We start from the raw sequence: 16906 nt of genomic DNA, 5'->3' as shown, positions 1-16906 counted from the left end.
GAGATGTGTGACTTAGTACATTTAGTGGTGCTTGCTAAGGCAGCTATTACTACAACAACAAACCTCTAACCTCTAAGTATGACATTTTAGCACATTATTCATCCTGTACCATTTGTGCTACAAACCTGAATGATGCCTTCAATCATGCAGCATGTTGAGGACAGGTGTGCTATTAGACTTATCTATAAATAAAACCTATACTTGCATTTAAACGAATTGTTCACCGAAAAATTAAGATTTTTTTCATAATTTACTCACCATCATTTCATCCAACGAACCAAAAAGAAGATATTCTGAAGAACAGTTCTGGTGACATGGATTTGTATTGTATAAAAATATCTTCTTTTATGTTCCACACATTTGGAGCGACATGAGGGTTAGTAACTGATGGCAGGACTTTCTTTTTGGGGTGTTTAGATTCATATCTAGGCAAAAAAAAAAAAAAGAAAAGAAAACTCATTAACAACTAGTGCTGCCCCAGACTAAAGATTTTCCTAGCCGACCAGCATAGACGTTGGAACTAAATTCACCTAAGCACGGGCGTCAGTTCGGAAGAGAAACATTCGGAAGTGCTGGGTACAAACTTGTCAAACTGTGCAGCCTTTCTGCTCAACCCGTAAATAAATCAATCGATCGATCCGCTAAGGTTTATTTGAGTGTTTCAATGGTCTAGAGGTAAATCTTTTGCCAAGAGTGTCAGAGGTTGCGGGTTCTAATCCGCCCTCGGTACAGTTTTTTTTCTCTCTCATCAAAACAGAATATGTCCATCAGTGGTTACAGTCTATATCAAGCACAGGACACGTTTATTTTGTGATTTTACCAGAATGAATAGAGTCTCCGTAACGGCGATAGATTTAAGTGCGCGCAGTGCGCGTCCGAGTGAAGACTGCGCGCCACAGAGAACACTGTATGCATACAGCTGACAGCAGCGGCAACAAGCGTTCCTCTTGATTTTAAAAACAAAACATTTTAGCACTAGATCTCTTATTTAAACGAACTAAATTAATGCTCTGCTAGTTAACAGGAGATGTTTTATTGATGTTTAAAACGTTTTGTTTTCCGATATGGTGACTGAAGGCACTGATGGATCAAGGAGCGGTCCATCAGTGCTTGATCACCATATAGGAGGAAAACTTTTGGAATGGGTCAGACATAATTCTGACTTATTAGGTTTTTTTTAAAAGAAATTGTGTTTCATTTTTATTTTAATCAATGGTTTTAATCAACAAGTTGACTGGATTAATTTCGACATTTGCAGTAAAAACTTGAAATATAAATTCTCAGAAAATGCATTTAATACCAATATATTGAAACATTATGCCGACAGACACCCCCGAAATCCCGCCCCCGAAATCCCCCCCCCCCCCCTCTCACAAAATAGTTCCCACGTCCCTGCCGACCAGTAGTTATTCATTTAAAGGGCTAGTTCACCCTTTACTCGCCTTCAAGCCATCCTTGGTGTCTTCTTTCAGCCAAACACAGTCGAGTTGTATTAAAAAATATCCTGGCTCTGCCAAATTTTGAAGCCCAAAAACGTGCATCCATCCTTTATAAAAGTAGGGCTTTTAACCCCAGGGGGTTAATAAAGCCCTTCTTAAGCGAAGCGATGCGGTTTTGAACGATAAATATTCATATTTATAATTTTATAAACTATAATCACTGGCATCCAGTAACGTTCATACACAAATCGAGTTCTGATGGAAGAGTAACATGTGACTCGATGCATTGCTGGAATGTGGAAGTGTCTTTATAGAGAAATGTTAAATGCCATGCAGTAAGGACTGTACTAATTTATCTTCCACTTGTAGTCCGACATAATAACCACATGGACTAGCCGTGCCGGGACTTCTCTTCCTGTGGAGTTTCATTTCTGCGACGAATTCAAATTTTAAATCGCTTAAGCCTCTTTTCGACTACTAACGTTTGGTCGACTATAAGGGGCAGCCCTACTAGCAACCACTTAACCCAACTTAGCAACAACTAAGAACACCCTAGCTACTGCATTGCAACTCGCTAACAGCCACTGTCATCTTTGCAACTACATCCTAGCAACCACTCAGAACATTGCGTACCTTAGCAACCTCCAAGAACACCCTAGCAACTGCATTGCAATGCTTACAAGCTCTCTCATGTATGCAACTGCACAGCAGAACGGTTAACACTCAAAGGTCTTACCGACCCCCATAGCAATGTCCTAGCAAAGGCCCTAAACAACTTATCAGCTGCAAACTTTGCAACCACCAAGAACACTCTAGCAACTACAAGCAACTTGCTAACAACTAGAGATTAAAGCTGCACCGATTGCAATTTTCTTGGCCTATTTTAATTTTTTTTTGTAAGTGTGACCTGCCGATAACATTCTTTCAAAGAACTATAATTGACTGCGTTTGCAAACAAAAATCTACTTTTCTTCAATGCAAAATTTTATTTTCATAAAAAAACAAGTAAAAAGACTGTAATAAAGTAAGAACAAATGGTAACGCTTCCTTTTACAGTACATTACTTATGTGTACTTATAGTCCAGTCATTTTATGAAAAAAAGTTGAATAATTTGCAACAGAAGCAAACTCAACTGATTTTGTATCCTCAATATGTCCTGAGTAAGGATAAAAAAAGCCCAGAAGAGTCCCATTAGGGGAAAGTTGAGAAAAAGGCCCAAATATATCCCATTCATTCGCATATTCATTCTTTTTCTCACATGAAAAGGGTAAAGCTTTTAACCTAAGTTGATTACTTACATCAAGATAAACAAAAATGTATTACAAGTTTTTTGAAATTGTTTGTTAACAGGGACAAAGGGTGCATAATCTAATTACGTATTAGCTAATTTGCATAATTACCCAAACAGATCTAAACATTGGGTATAGCAGGTGAAAATGTTTTTTTTAATCAACTCAGTGATTTTCATGATGATATCTAAAAGTTAAAATTTTTACCCTTTTCCCGTGAGAAAAAGAATGAATATGCGTATGAATGGGATAGATTTGGGTCTTTTTCTCAACTTCCCCCTAATGGGATTCTTCGGGGCTTATGTTTCCTTACTCAGGACATATTGAGGATACAAAATCAGTTGAGTTTGCTTCTGTTGCAAATCGTTCAAGGTTGACCCCCATTTTGGCTTAAAATGACTGGACTATTACAGTGTACTAGAAAGTACTGATAAGGTAAGTACATGGGGCAGGGGTAGGTTCAGGGTCAGTACCTAGTTATTACCCAGTAATTGTAATTGCTATAAGAAGTACATAGTATGTACATGGGTAACAGGACTGTAAAAGGAAGCGTTATTGAACAAATAAACAAATTTCAAACAACAGCACAAATAATACAGAGATATACAGAGAGATATGAAATAAACATTGCATTAATATCTTCCAGGTGGGTATACAGTAGTATTCAGGTAGTAAATACTACAGAAATGAAAGCAATCAAATGTAAAATAACACTCGATAGTAGGGGCAATATATCATTGTCCTTCTCCGTGTGATACGACAATCAATATAGTGGCGCCAAATATCGATATGGCTACTTCGTGGCTTCTCGCGGTGGTGCTCAACAAATGAATGAGGGAAACGTAAACATAAGTTAACTAGCCTAAGACTAAGAAAAATAGTTTTTTAATGGGATGGCAGTTGAAACACTGATTGAGAGATTACATGAGACATGATACATTCATTAAGTTGTACTTTCAACATATCGTTTGATGTTCATGCATGTTTTTCATGCTATAACTATTAAAGTAGAAGAAAAGTCTTGTCCTCTGCGTTAGAACTGAAGCGCTACGATTTGTCAATTCACATTTAAGAGCATCCAAACACCATTTATTGTTAGAATTTTCTGACAGAATTTAAAAACTGGGACTTTGTTTCTTATCAAAAGTAGCAAAGCACAAAGCTCTTTGCAATTATTGGAATGAAGGCGCGCTACAAATAATGGAAAAATGCGAACCTGGCAACCCTGGCTTGAACTACGGTTGATTCATAGGGTGAATTAGAGCTAGAGCTTTAACGTTGCTATTATTTTTTTCACTAATGTCACGCTAGTGTCGCGTTAACTCTGACAGACCTAAATTCAACACGAGAGAGTTTATTCACACACAGTACGAGTTGCAGTCTGACACGTTTTTCCACCCCCTTTATATAGACGGAATATAATAGTCCCTGATCATCGGCTGTTTTTAAACAATCGGTCGTTAGCTGATAATAGTTGTAAAATAAAATAAAATGATTGCTTTTATCGGCTGATACCGATTATTGGCCAGTACATCTGTGCATCCCTAATAACAACCACTCTTGTCTTTGAAACCACATAACATCCGAGCAACCACCCAGATAACCTTAAGAGGGTCGCACACCGGGCGCGAAGCGCCGCGCCACGTCTAGGACAATTCACAGGTATCGCACACCGGACGCGCACATTCTATTCGCACGAGCTCAGTTTTGAATCAACTCCTGGTAGAAGTCAAGAGCTGCAAGATGGGTGAGTTTAAACTGGATGTATTATATATATTTTTTATGTTAAGTGAATAAAATAGCTGATGTTTGAACGCTATTAACCAAGTAAAAGTGTCTATCACGTTGTTAAGTCTGTTATTTTGTTTAACGTTATCCGTTGTCTAGGCAACTACTTTATTGATTACTCCCTACTCCTTCATACTACTCCCTACTTCATTGATGAGTTTTTCTTCGTCCATTTCGCTCCGCTGCTACGCTACAGAAATTACCTGAAGTGTGTTGTGACCTGGTAAATCCAATACGTGGCTCTACACGACCGTGAATGTAACCACGTGAGGCAAACGTTACATCGCCTATGCATTAATATTTCGCACTGATGGGTTTAGACTGGTACTTAATAGTAATAATAACCCAGTTAGTGTATGGTTAATATGATAGAGTAGCCTATTGAAAAATAGATTTAAAAAGGCTATGTTTGTTTTACATTTTTTTCCCAATATGACTATTCAAGCTGTTAGGAATTAGGAAAATTAGGAAAAAAAATGTTAAATAGGCTTAAACGTATATTGCAGCACAGGGTGAAGTCAGTATGTACATTAACGACGATTTGAGACAAATAAATGCAATTTTAATATAAAACTATGCAAATGGCGCTCTGTGGCGCGGCAGGGTTTTGAACACGGTCCTGAGCCGTAGCTGGGCGGCGCGGACAGACGCCGAATGGCGCCGCCGGTGTGTGTACACTAATAGAGAATAATGTGTTCGTGCCCGGTGTGCGACCCCCTTTACAAACCATAGTTTAATCCTAACAACCACCCAGGTCACTTTACCAGCTAGAACACCTTAGCTAACATATACTTATGCTACCACCTAAATCACTCTGCAATAACTGCATACTTTACATACTTAACTGTCTAGTATTGTGTACAAATATTTGCCTCACAAAATATACAAGTTTAGTTATTATGGGATGCTCAATATCAATCTGAGAGGTAAAGATGCGGCTGTATTCCATAATCAGTACTGAAAATGTCAGGTAGTGTCTGAACGACCAAGAAGGAAGTCTTTAAACCCAAATTAGTCCATCTCTATGGTTGATCTTAACATAGCAGTTTTCTTTGCATCACTGGGGTTGACGTACATTAGAGCGCTATTAGCGTGAAGGTCAGGCTGTCTGTGTGGGTTGTATGTACAGCTAGCGTTACGAGACGGTCTCATCAGCCGCTTTGTCACGCCTCTGCTTCGCTTCCATTCATCAGCAGCTCGATGGCCAAGCAGCCTGATGCACAAGCTCATTTAGAAACATCCACATGTTCTGTTCATGAGCCCTGAGAGCAGGAGAGGGCAGCGTTCTCCTGGGTAGGAGCTGTAAGGTAGTAGTTAAGTCAGACTCTGTCAACCTGGTCTCCTCATCTCCCTGCTAGGCTTGGGTAACTATCCTCAGGACCCTTCTGCCTACGGACCAACGCGTCCTTCTCACACTTATGTACAGGAAGAGCAGGGATATAGCGCAGGTAGGTGAGCAACTGCATCCTACTATCACTCAAACCCAATAGAACAAGCATCAACAGCCTGTGGACCCATAAGGCTTCACTTCTGTTTCTCATGCATCCCATGTACAATATGCATATGCTGTATGCGTATTCTACATCTGTTTGAGGCATCTCTTCAGTTTTCCATGAGATATACCAAAGTACAGCTACATGTCATTCACGTTTCAATGAAATAAACTTCATTTTCGTGTTTTCTTTTGAGATGAATCTCCCGCGAAGCGTCTCTACGCAACATTGTAACTCGAATGGCTTGTAGCTGTAGTTTACTATATTAAAGAAAAAAAAACAGACGGCTTGCTTCAGATGTTCTTTTTTCAGTCACTGCATTGCTTTGCTGCTAAAAGGATGATCTAATGGTGTCTCTACTGGGTTTTCTGTGGATTTTGTGCCCCTCACAGTCACAGCTGAACAAATCTGTACGGATTCGGCGAATTCTTTGACTCCATTTCTCTTCATTTGTGCTCATGTAGTCTAATGTTGCACTTTCATCTAGAGACTTTCTAATAAACTCTTTCAAAATGCATTACTGCCTGGGTATTTCTGTTATTGTTTTTTCTTCCAGAATGCTCATGTTTTCATGACCACCATACCTTTTATTTTCTAGATGTTTTCTATTCAGTTGTTTGTTTCTGTTGTAAATAAATCTAAGATATTTTGGCCACGTACACACACCGCAAAGTTGCTGCTTTTCAAAGTGAATTTACCTCAGCATTTATGAGTCTGTGTGTGTAAGGAATTGACGTTGCGATAACCACAGCAACAACAAACATGGATGCCAAGTTCAATCTGCTCAGTGTTGCCCATGTTCAACCAAAGTAATATTAGCAAGACGTAAAACTACATGGAAAAAATTAATAAAACACCATTCAGAATCTCTCAGGGGTGAATTTGGTCGTAGCATTAGACAATTCGAGCCCTTTCTCATCCTTTGGCGTCATATAGGTCACGCCATGTGACATTTCGTCGAAATACTACGCACATGGCACCCTTTAACGTCAATATAACACGCAGAACCCAAGGCGTCATACAGGTGACAGGCATCCCTTTAGCGTCAATGAGACGCAGACCCTACCCCAGACCTAAACCTACCCAGTGCCTGTTATATTGACACTAAAGGGTGCCATTTGCGTAGTATTTCGACGAAATGTCATATGGCGTCACCTATATGACGCCAAAGGATGAGAATATGTTGACAATTCAGTTGTCTCTGTGGACAATTTTATCCTTGTCTCTGCATAATTAATGACTCATAAGAAGTGTCTTTGTTCTCGTTTAAACTGGTGTCTATCAGGCGTCTAATGTTGTTGGGGCGCAGTTTATGGGAGTGATTAGAATAATTATACATTGTACATTTTTTAGCTTTTGTGAGAAGTGTTAAGTTCCTGTCCAAAACTTGCAACTAGGACCAGTTATCGGCGCTACTGTGCATTTACGTGGAAATCTTTGTACGCCGTGCGCTCTTTCACTAATGTGCTTTCAAAGTTTTAATATGATTTGTGAGAACCCTTACGAAAAATAAGTATATTTCAAGTTCATTTTATGTAGTATACTTAAGTAATGTTCAAGTATATTTTTAAGTATACTTTATGTAGTAAGTATACTAATGTCACTATGTACTAGTAGTAAACTTGTAAGTAAACTATTTTAATACCGCTTGGGACTAAATTGGCCCACTTTTAGTGCATGAAAGTATATGTTTAAGTGTACTATAAGTGTAACAGTAAGTGCACAACTAGTTCATAATTATGTATCTTATGTGTACTGCAAGTGAATTTATGGGTATACTAGTAGTTTACTTTTTTACTTTGAATACTTAATTATACTTTTAAGTATTTCTGGATCAAAAGATTGAGTACAAGAACAGGACAAATATACTTGCTTTTCTCTCAGTATAAGTCAAGTACACTTAAGTGTAATTTGAAGTATATTTCTGAGAAGTACATATGGTATACTTCTGAGAAGTACAGGAAAAATAAACTGAAAGTATACTTTCTTATTTTTAGTTTAAAAGAAGTACACTAATGGCACACTTGAATAAACTTCTTTTTAGTAAGGGAAATGCTCCTATCATGACACTGATGATAAAATATACAATTTATTTGAATTCTATTAAGAATGTATTACGTAGAAAGTCAAATACATAATCTAAAAACACCTTGCTCCAACATAAATTAGAAGGCTTTTTTAAACTACTTTATTATAGTAGCAGTTACTATGAGAAATTTTGACTTATAATACGTGTGATATAGGAATAGTGTTTTAGTGTGAGTTGAGCGATTCGAAAATCTTTGGCCCTATTTACACCTGTATTAAAGGAGTAGTTCACTTTTAAAAAAACCTTTGCTGATAATTTACTCACCCCTATGTCATCCAAGATGTCCACGTCTTTCTTTCTTCAGTCGAAAAGAAACTAAGGATTTTGATGAAAATATTCCAGGATTTTCTCCATATAATGGACTTCAATGGGTAACAAACGGTTCAAGGTCCAAATGAGAGTTTCAGTGCAGCTTCAAAGGGCTTTAAACGACACCAGACGATGAATGAGAGTCTTATCTAGGACCCTTCGAGTCATGACTCGAAAAAAGATTTGTTCATTTTGATGAACGAGTTTGAACAAGAGAGTCACGAAAGCTCATCACAGAACAGAGCAAGGCGAGCATTTGTGCTTATAAAACTTAAACTTTGTTATTTATTTTTGAAATGACCGCTCGTTTCGCTAGATAAGATCTTTATTCATTGTCTGGTGTCATTTAAAGCATTTTGAAGCTGCACTGAAACTCTCTTTTAAACCTTGAACCGTTTGGTTCCCATTGAAGTCCATTATATGGAGAAAATCCTGGAATGTTTTCATCAAAAATCTTGATTTCTTTTCGACTGAAGAAAGAAAGACATGGACATCTTGGATGACATGGGGGTGAGTGAATTATCAGCAAAAGTTTTTTTTTAAAGTGAACTACTCCTTTAAGATGCATTTTGGTCGATCGGATCACAAGTAGACGAGGGAGACACAATTGACCACATGAGCCTCCACACTATGAAAGCGATCTGGGCAATGTGTTTTCGATTACCTCAGGAAATGGTGTAAACAGGGCCTTTGCCCGTACAAAATGCACATACTTTGCTGATGATGAAATTTACATCACAGACACTGTGCATGTCCCTTAGCGTACATATAAAAACAAGGGGCTTAGGGGAAGTGACGACTGTGGTGTGTACGTGGCCTTTGTCTTGAGAAGTGAAAAATGAAACCAATGCGAAGTGATGAGGGGTTACGAGAGATGCCCAGAAAGCCTAGTCGCATGTTCTCCTACTTTGCAGTCACTGGTGTTTAATATCACTTTCCGTGTTTTCATGTCTGTTGAGACAGGTTATGGGCAGGACCTGAGTGCTTTTGGTCATAGCTTTGCAGACCCCAGCCAGCAAACTGCCTCATACGCTACAGCCCCCACCGCACCGTCAGGAGCTCCAGCGGCAGCCGGCAGCTTCGGCCGAGGGCAGAACCACAACGTCCAGGGCTTCCACCCCTACCGGCGCTGAGCTGCTCCCCACCCACCCAATGCAATACTCGTCGTCAGGGATACGGACGTTCTGAGCGCAAGCTGAGCTGGATTTTTGGGATCGTCTTTCTGAACATTGCCGAGTAAAATAAAAGGTTTTATTGTGTGTAAATTGTGAACAGGGGCTCTACTCCGATAACAGGAGACCACAGTACTCTTCTATATTTTGTAGTCGGACTGAACTACTGAAGTATTTAGCAATAGTTTCGGACTGTCTGGTCAAACATCAGCACAGAACAGACGTACCAGACGTCGGTGACAGGGTCTCCCAATTATTCAGCTTTAATTATATTAGTGGGGAAATGTTTTTATTTTCAATTTTGTGAATTTTGTTTACTCTTTTACCGTTTTATTTAAGTTAAATAGATTACAAATGTGTATTATACACCTAAACTGTGCAATTTTTTAAAGAATTTTGTACTAATATATGTGCGCTTTTCTTGTTTTTTTATTTAAGAACGTAGACTTCCCTCAGGTGGCTGTTGGTGCACTTTTGCACTTATGCAAAAAAGAAAAAAAACACAAAAATGAGTTTATTTGAAATAAATGATTTAAAGAAACATTGTTGTGCTAATTCATTGAGGTAACAGTTTATGTGCTTAGGAAACGAATCCGTTCACTTTCAAAGACACGTGAACTTATTAATTGAGTGTTATAGGAGTGTACACAGTTTAATATGTAATCAAACAAATATTATATTACAGTAAATATATTACAGTGGACATATAACTTGTATATGAAATTCATCAACATCAAGATTCCTAAGAAAGTGTAAGTCACGAGTGTATTTCACCTTTTAATCACTATTTTACTTTCACTTGGTGTGACATTAATTATTAGAAGTACATTACTTGAGCTGCAATATGAGGTTATAAAAGTTAAATGCATGATAACTATTAAAATAAAAATGTAGTTACAGAATAGCATGTCATACCACAAACTTCCCAAAAGTAAATCTACAGTACTGGACAAAGGTTTGTAAACATGACTATTTTTAATGTTTTTGAAAGAAGCTTATCAAGGCTGCATTTATTTGATCCGAGAACAGAAAAGTAGTATTAGAATTTTAAATAATGGTTTTCTATTTTAATATACTTAGAAATATTTATTTCCGTGATGCAAAGCTGAATTTTCAGCATTTCAGCAAGTTTCTGTATTGCATAAATCGTTTTGGAACCTGTGATAATTTATTTCGGAATTAAATGGTGAATAAAACGTTCAAAGGAACAGCATTTATTCAGAATAGGAATCTTTTGTAACAATATAAATCTTTATTATCACTTTTTATCAATTAAGCACATACTTGCTAAAAGTATTCATTTTCATTTCTTTTCTTTTTCTTTTTTTTAATAAATAAAATGTGTATATACATACACACATATGATTATATCATTATACTTTCCTGAAAGTTTCACTGGTACCAGAGCTACTCTGTTCTAAAGTCTTCAAACCAATTTTCTTTTTTTGTTTTTGTCTCTTATGCTCACCAAAGCTGTTTATATTAGTTAAAACAGTAATGTCGTGAATTATTACTTTCATGTGAGTCTTCAGTGTCACATGATCCTTCTCAAATCATTTTAATACGCTGATTTGGCGCCCAAAGTACATTTATCATTATCAACGCTGAAAACAGTCGAGCAGCTTAATTAACCTTTATAAATTTTTCCAGCAGTCTTTGATGAATAGAAAGTTCAAAAGAACAGCATTTATTTGCAATAGAAATGTTGCTGTTCTAAGATTATAAATGTCATTGCTGTCAAGTTTTGATTAATTAAAATAAAAGTATTAATTTATTTTCTTTTTTAATCCTCCCGACCTTACTGCGTAGATTTCTTGTTTTGTTTTAACTGATAAAATATGGATTGCCTAACTGATTTGCTCGAAATGAAAACCGCATTCTCATTTAATGTCAGCGTTAAATAATTATTTGTCCTCCTCTTCGCTAGGTGGAGACTGACTAAATTCGTCACATATTCATTGAACTCTCGCGATATTGCTGCGTCTCTCCGGCCTTCTTCCTTTTCCGGGAGTCTCTCAAGATGGTAGGTTCACGTCGTATTTGTGAATAACTAAATTACAATAATCCAAACGAATCTTCTATAAATACGATGCATGTCAGATTAGATAATATGAATAAGGCATGTTTAGGAATGAATTCATTTGTTCAGGCCATTATTTTTTGCCTGTGATGAATGTTTAGGTAGATGTTCGTACGATTAGTAGCTTCAGTCTTGCGGTCCAGTTCTCAGTCCAGCGTGATGGGATATTCAGAACTGTTAGTTTATTTATGTTCTTGCGTGACATGATTAAGTTGGAAGCTTATTATTTAATTTTGTAGTCACTGTTTATCTGTTGGTTAAGCAGCTAGCCGTCATGTAAGGCCCGTGTCAAGCTGACGGTGTTTGTGATCCCCATAGGCGGACGCTGAGCAGAAGAAGAAGCGCACCTTCAGGAAATTCACCTACAGAGGTGTGGATCTGGACCAGCTGCTGGACATGTCCTAGTGAGTCGAGCCTCTGTCGCTTCACATTAAGTGTAACGTTAAAGGTTCCAAGTGTCAAGTTTAGGAATGAGTGAGGAGAGATGCAATGAGTCAGTCACAAAAATGGCAATTGTCAAAAAAAAAAAAAAAATTCAGTGGAAATTATGGTTCTCGCCGTTTCAAAACTTTCTTGAGGATACAAAATATTTTTGGTAGAATGTACTGGCTGTTCTCTATGAAAGCTTGTTTATGCCACAGAGTAAGAAAAATTAACTTCATCTTTAGGGGTGGTTAATCTGTCTGATTTCCCGATTCGATTACGATTATTGAAGTCCCGATTCGATTACAGTCGATTTTCGATTATTAACGATTCTCGATTACCGATTATTGATTTTCCATTTCACAACAGTAAACGAAAATACACTAGACCAACATATGATTATATTAGCAGCAGCAACATTTTGGTATTAATTGCACTTTTTATTTGTTTGATATTCATTGAAAATATAATGATGGTTAGTGGGGACATGCAAACATGCTTGTTGTCTACTACTTAGGCAACTCATTATCTTTAAATTTATTAACTTTACATTTTTTTTCAAAAGCAATTTTGTTGCATTATAATGCACATGCACCTGGTTCTATTAATTGACAGCATTAAAATGTATTTTGTGATTTCCTTCAATTGAAAATATTTGAAGCAAGTTTGGGGGACTTGAAGGGCACCTGATTCAGAGAAACACCTAGAAATTCAAAAGAACAGCATTTATCTGAAATAGAAAGCTTTTGTAACATTAAACAATACCCAAATGTTTGGAGTCGGTAAGAATTTTTATTTAATTTTTTGGGCAAAAGAAAAAAGAAATCTATACTTTTATTCATCAAGGATAAATTAAGTTGATCAAAAGTTAAAGTACAAGACATTTATAATGTTACAAATCTATTATCTGAATCTTTTGTGTGTGACTATAAATAATTTGCTTTAAAAGTACAAAGTAATGACCCATAAAGAATTAATGCACAATATATTTTATTAACATTACAAAGAACGACCAGGAAAATAAATGTGTGCTTGAACTAGGAGCATACTTGTAGTAAATAAACAATATAACATTGCGATGCATCGAGAATCGATTTTTTCCCCCACCCCTATTCATCTTGCAATTTGGTTCAGTTTGAGCGTTTAGGAACTGAGGTTAATTCTAATAGGAAAACTGAATTCAAATCTAGGACCGTCACTAGCGATTATTGTGGTAAAATTTTGGTTTATTTTACATAAACAAGTAAACGGTCGACTATTATGATCGGTTATGATGTTTTGTGTGGTTCTAAAAATAGACTCAAGCAATCAATAGCCTTTTAAAGAACTCACAATACATGTTGAATAACAGTGAGGCAAAAAGCAAGTTATCGTATGGTTTAATAGAACCACTGTTGAAATTCACAATGTAAGCAATTAATGCCTTTTTCACACTACGTGATCTTAAAATGTCGGCTGAACTGTGCGGTTTAAGCCAAGTTCACACTACATGATTTTAAGGCCGATTTATGCCCGATTTGCAAATCGTTGAGTCGCCGACAGGTCAGGGTGTTATCGCGTGCAAATCGCGGGAGATTAGCGGACTATGAACGCTTGCCAATCTGTTAGTATGAAAGAGCCAACAATGCAGTGAAAACGCTCGCAGACGCGTCGCCGAGCCCAGAAAAATATCTAGCCTGCTAGATATCCAGAGCAGTCGCGCGACTCAAACTCAGTGATGTCATGAGTACAGCCAATCATAGCAACGCATGGGTTGAGGACACCAGGTAAATCTAAGTTTTTCTCTCTTTTTTTGCATTTTTTCCCTCTGAGCAGATCGTCGAGCAAACAGTGTGCAGCACTAGTTTCTGCCTGGCGTCCATATTCACTCTTAATCGCTGGGTATTGGCGCAATATTTATTTATTTATTGCGTGTTTTTTTTCGTGACAAAACTTGGTTTGTTGACAAGATAGAATCGTTGGGTGACAGAGTTGTTGTCAACTTGTTATTTATTTGATTATTTTCAGGATTTAGACCGTACCATAGTACTGAAACAGCTCTCATTGAGTCACAAATGATTTGCTCTTATCATCCGATCGTGGTTGTATCTCTATGCAGTGCGTTGTCAACTCGTGTAGTGAGTTACCTCCTGTTGTGGATCAATCACGTTGTGTGGTGTGAACAGTTAACAACTTGAACACTCCAGATTTCACTGAGAGCAAGTCATGTAGTGTGAACCGCACAGTTCTACCCCGACGTTTTAAAATCATGTAGTGTGAACTAGGCATTACACTACATGACTTGATCTCAGTGAAATCAGGAGTGTTCAATTTGAGTTGTTCACACCACACAACAGGATTGATCCACAACAGGAGGTAACGCTCTACACGAGTCAACAACTCTGTCACCCTACGATTCTATCTTGTCTATAAACTGTTTTGTCACGAAAAATCACACGATAAGATGATCCGGAAATGACGCAAATCAGCACGTGCGCCAATACCCAGCGAAGAAGAAAAGAACACAACTCGCAAAATATGGAAGTCCGACAGAAATTAGTGCTTCAAACTGTTTGCATGATTTGTTCTGAGAAAAAATTGCAAAAAAAGAGTTCATATTTACCCAGTGAGCTCAACCCATGCCTTGCTCTGATTGGCTGGAGCTCATGACATCACTGAGGTTGAGTCGCGCGACAGTTCCGGATATCTAGCATTCTAGATATTTTTCTGGGCTCGGCGAGTGTCTTTGTGTTGTTGGCTCTTTCATTGTTTGGGAATATTCTCCACGACAGAGCAAATTGCATCCCTTATCTCCTTATCAATTTTCGATTTCCCTAACCAAAAATACAATCTTAAACTCGGTGCTTAGCGTCTACGTCACGGCTCTCAGGCCACCCTCTGTTCGTTGATTGGTCTGCTATTTTCAGGTCGGAGGAAAACTGAGATGGGTCGCTATCTCAGACTGAGTACAGAAGCGAACTGAAACTGAGCAGAAGGATGTAGTCAGGCTAATATTTGGCCACTTTACGATAGAAATGCTACAGTCGCTAATTTCTTCTACAAGAATGTGGCTGGCTTGACATCAAAACATGCAAATTTAGAGCAAGGGTTTAAATTTAATTTGTTATTGCGATGAACATTTAAATTTTTTTTTTTTACAATTTCACATCCCTAATAAATATACAATTCTGACGTTTTTCTTGAAAAGTGTGAGAGACCTTTTTATTATTTTGTTGCCGGTTTCTGAGGGAAAGTCAAAACTGAGATGTAAAATCTTATTTCTGAGAAAGTCAATTGTGAGATGAAAACTCAGAATTGAGAAAACGAGTCAAAATTGGTAAAGAACAATAAAAGTCTCTATTACCACTGTGCCAATATCAATACTTTCAGTTTAAAAAGCTCAAACATGTCTACCGCAGCTCAAATCTCATTGGTGTATAGATGAAATGTCTTGTGATCAAAAACATTCTGTTTCCACTCCAAATTCTATACTTGTTTTTTTGCCAATAAGTGTCATCAATGATTTAATTTTGTTTGTATAGAAATATTGTTGATTTAAGCTTGTTTTTGTTTTTCATTAGTGAGCAGCTGATGCAGCTCTACTGTGCCAGACAGAGGAGGAGGCTGAACCGTGGCCTCAGGAGGAAGCAGCAGTCTCTCCTTAAACGCCTCCGCAAGGCCAAGAAGGAGGCGCCTCCCATGGAGAAACCAGAGGTGGTGAAAACTCACCTGAGAGACATGGTCATCCTGCCGGAGATGGTTGGATCCATGGTCGGCGTGTACAACGGCAAGACCTTCAACCAGGTTGAAATCAAGGTGGGGATGAATCGTGCACTGTTAAGTTTAAAAACATGTACTAACAAAAAAAATAATTTCGAGGACTCACCCTGAGTCCCACAAAGCCATTAAATAAGACTTGCATTGTATAGAATGCATTGTGAATCAATGTGTCTGCAGTGCTTAATTTCTCTTTATAAATATAACGAATTTACAAGATCCTGGGGGCTGCAGCTAATGGTGCGTGTTTGGTCTGTTTTTCAGCCTGAGATGATTGGTCATTACCTTGGAGAGTTCTCCATCACATACAAGCCTGTTAAACACGGTCGTCCGGGTATTGGAGCCACTCATTCTTCCCGCTTCATTCCTCTGAAGTAAAAATTGACTGTAAATAAAAGCCTCCAAAACAGCCTGATTTTTGTCTTTCTGGTTTTTTTTTTTGGTTTTTTTTGCATAAAAGTTCAGGGGTGTGATTTTTCCGGATTAATCCGGAATTCCGGATTTTCCGACCTGAAAATGTGACCTACGCGAATCATGCAGATCTGTTAATCAAAAAAAAAAAAGAAGAGGGCGACTGGTGTCGGCAGCCGGACTGAAAAGGAGAGAATAAGAGCACATAACCCATAACTGGCTGACGTACAGAAAGTTCCTTTCAAAGTATCAACAAGGACGTGTATATATAGACTGTTTCACAAGATGTAAACAACACTGGTCCAGAAGCACTCCTGTTTCAGTTTTTAAAACTACATAAAAGCTGGGATAAAATACAACCAGCAGAACATGTAAAACTGAATCAAAAAGTTAAACAAACATTTTTAAGATGTTTTCTTTACATGTGAAATAAAGAAAGCAGTTACAAACTGAAACAGGAAGTGCTTCTGGACCAGTGTTGTTTACATCTTGTGAAATGTCTATAGAGAGAATGTCTAATTGGTTCAGCTTGTTCACCTGCTCAATTTCGTATCAGTCGCTCTCGCGCTGAGTATCGTCGTCAGTTGACAAGAACATCACAGGTCACCAGGGCTGGGCGATATATCGATATAGTTCAAATTTGCGCTATCCTTGCT

General features: G+C 37.8%; 2 protein-coding genes across 9 annotated transcripts in view; both read left to right on the top strand.

Moving 5' to 3' along the window:
* The window catches only part of dazap1 (DAZ associated protein 1), a 32311-nt gene extending 22190 nt beyond the window's left edge, over positions 1–10121 (top strand). For 4 of the 8 annotated variants that reach the window (XM_039667401.2, XM_039667403.2, XM_039667402.2 and 1 more), the window contains 2 exons: positions 5876–5965; positions 9372–10121. In XM_039667401.2, coding sequence (XP_039523335.2) covers positions 5876–5965; positions 9372–9541 — 260 coding nt within the window. In that variant the 3' untranslated portion in view covers positions 9542–10121. Of the gene's footprint in view, positions 1–5875; positions 5966–9367 lie in introns of all 8 variants that reach the window. The other 4 variants (XM_039667404.2, XM_039667408.2, XM_039667406.2 and 1 more) reach the window with 3 other exon arrangements.
* A 1389-nt stretch (positions 10122–11510) lies between these two features.
* Positions 11511–16254, top strand: rps15 (ribosomal protein S15). The gene is made up of 4 exons (XM_039667415.2): positions 11511–11603; positions 11979–12064; positions 15644–15878; positions 16104–16254. Exons 1-4 carry the CDS (start codon positions 11601–11603, stop codon positions 16215–16217), a joined length of 438 nt encoding a protein of 145 aa, XP_039523349.1. The 5' UTR covers positions 11511–11600; the 3' UTR covers positions 16218–16254.
* Positions 16255–16906: the final 652 nt, after the last annotated feature.

The sequence above is a fragment of the Pimephales promelas genome, chromosome 21 (assembly GCF_988280905.1).
Source record: "Pimephales promelas chromosome 21, fPimPro1.hap1.1, whole genome shotgun sequence".
Classification (NCBI taxonomy): Eukaryota; Metazoa; Chordata; class Actinopteri; order Cypriniformes; family Leuciscidae; genus Pimephales; species Pimephales promelas.
The sequence above is the reverse complement of the archived record's forward strand: the minus strand, read 5'-3'. Positions and strand labels throughout refer to the sequence as shown.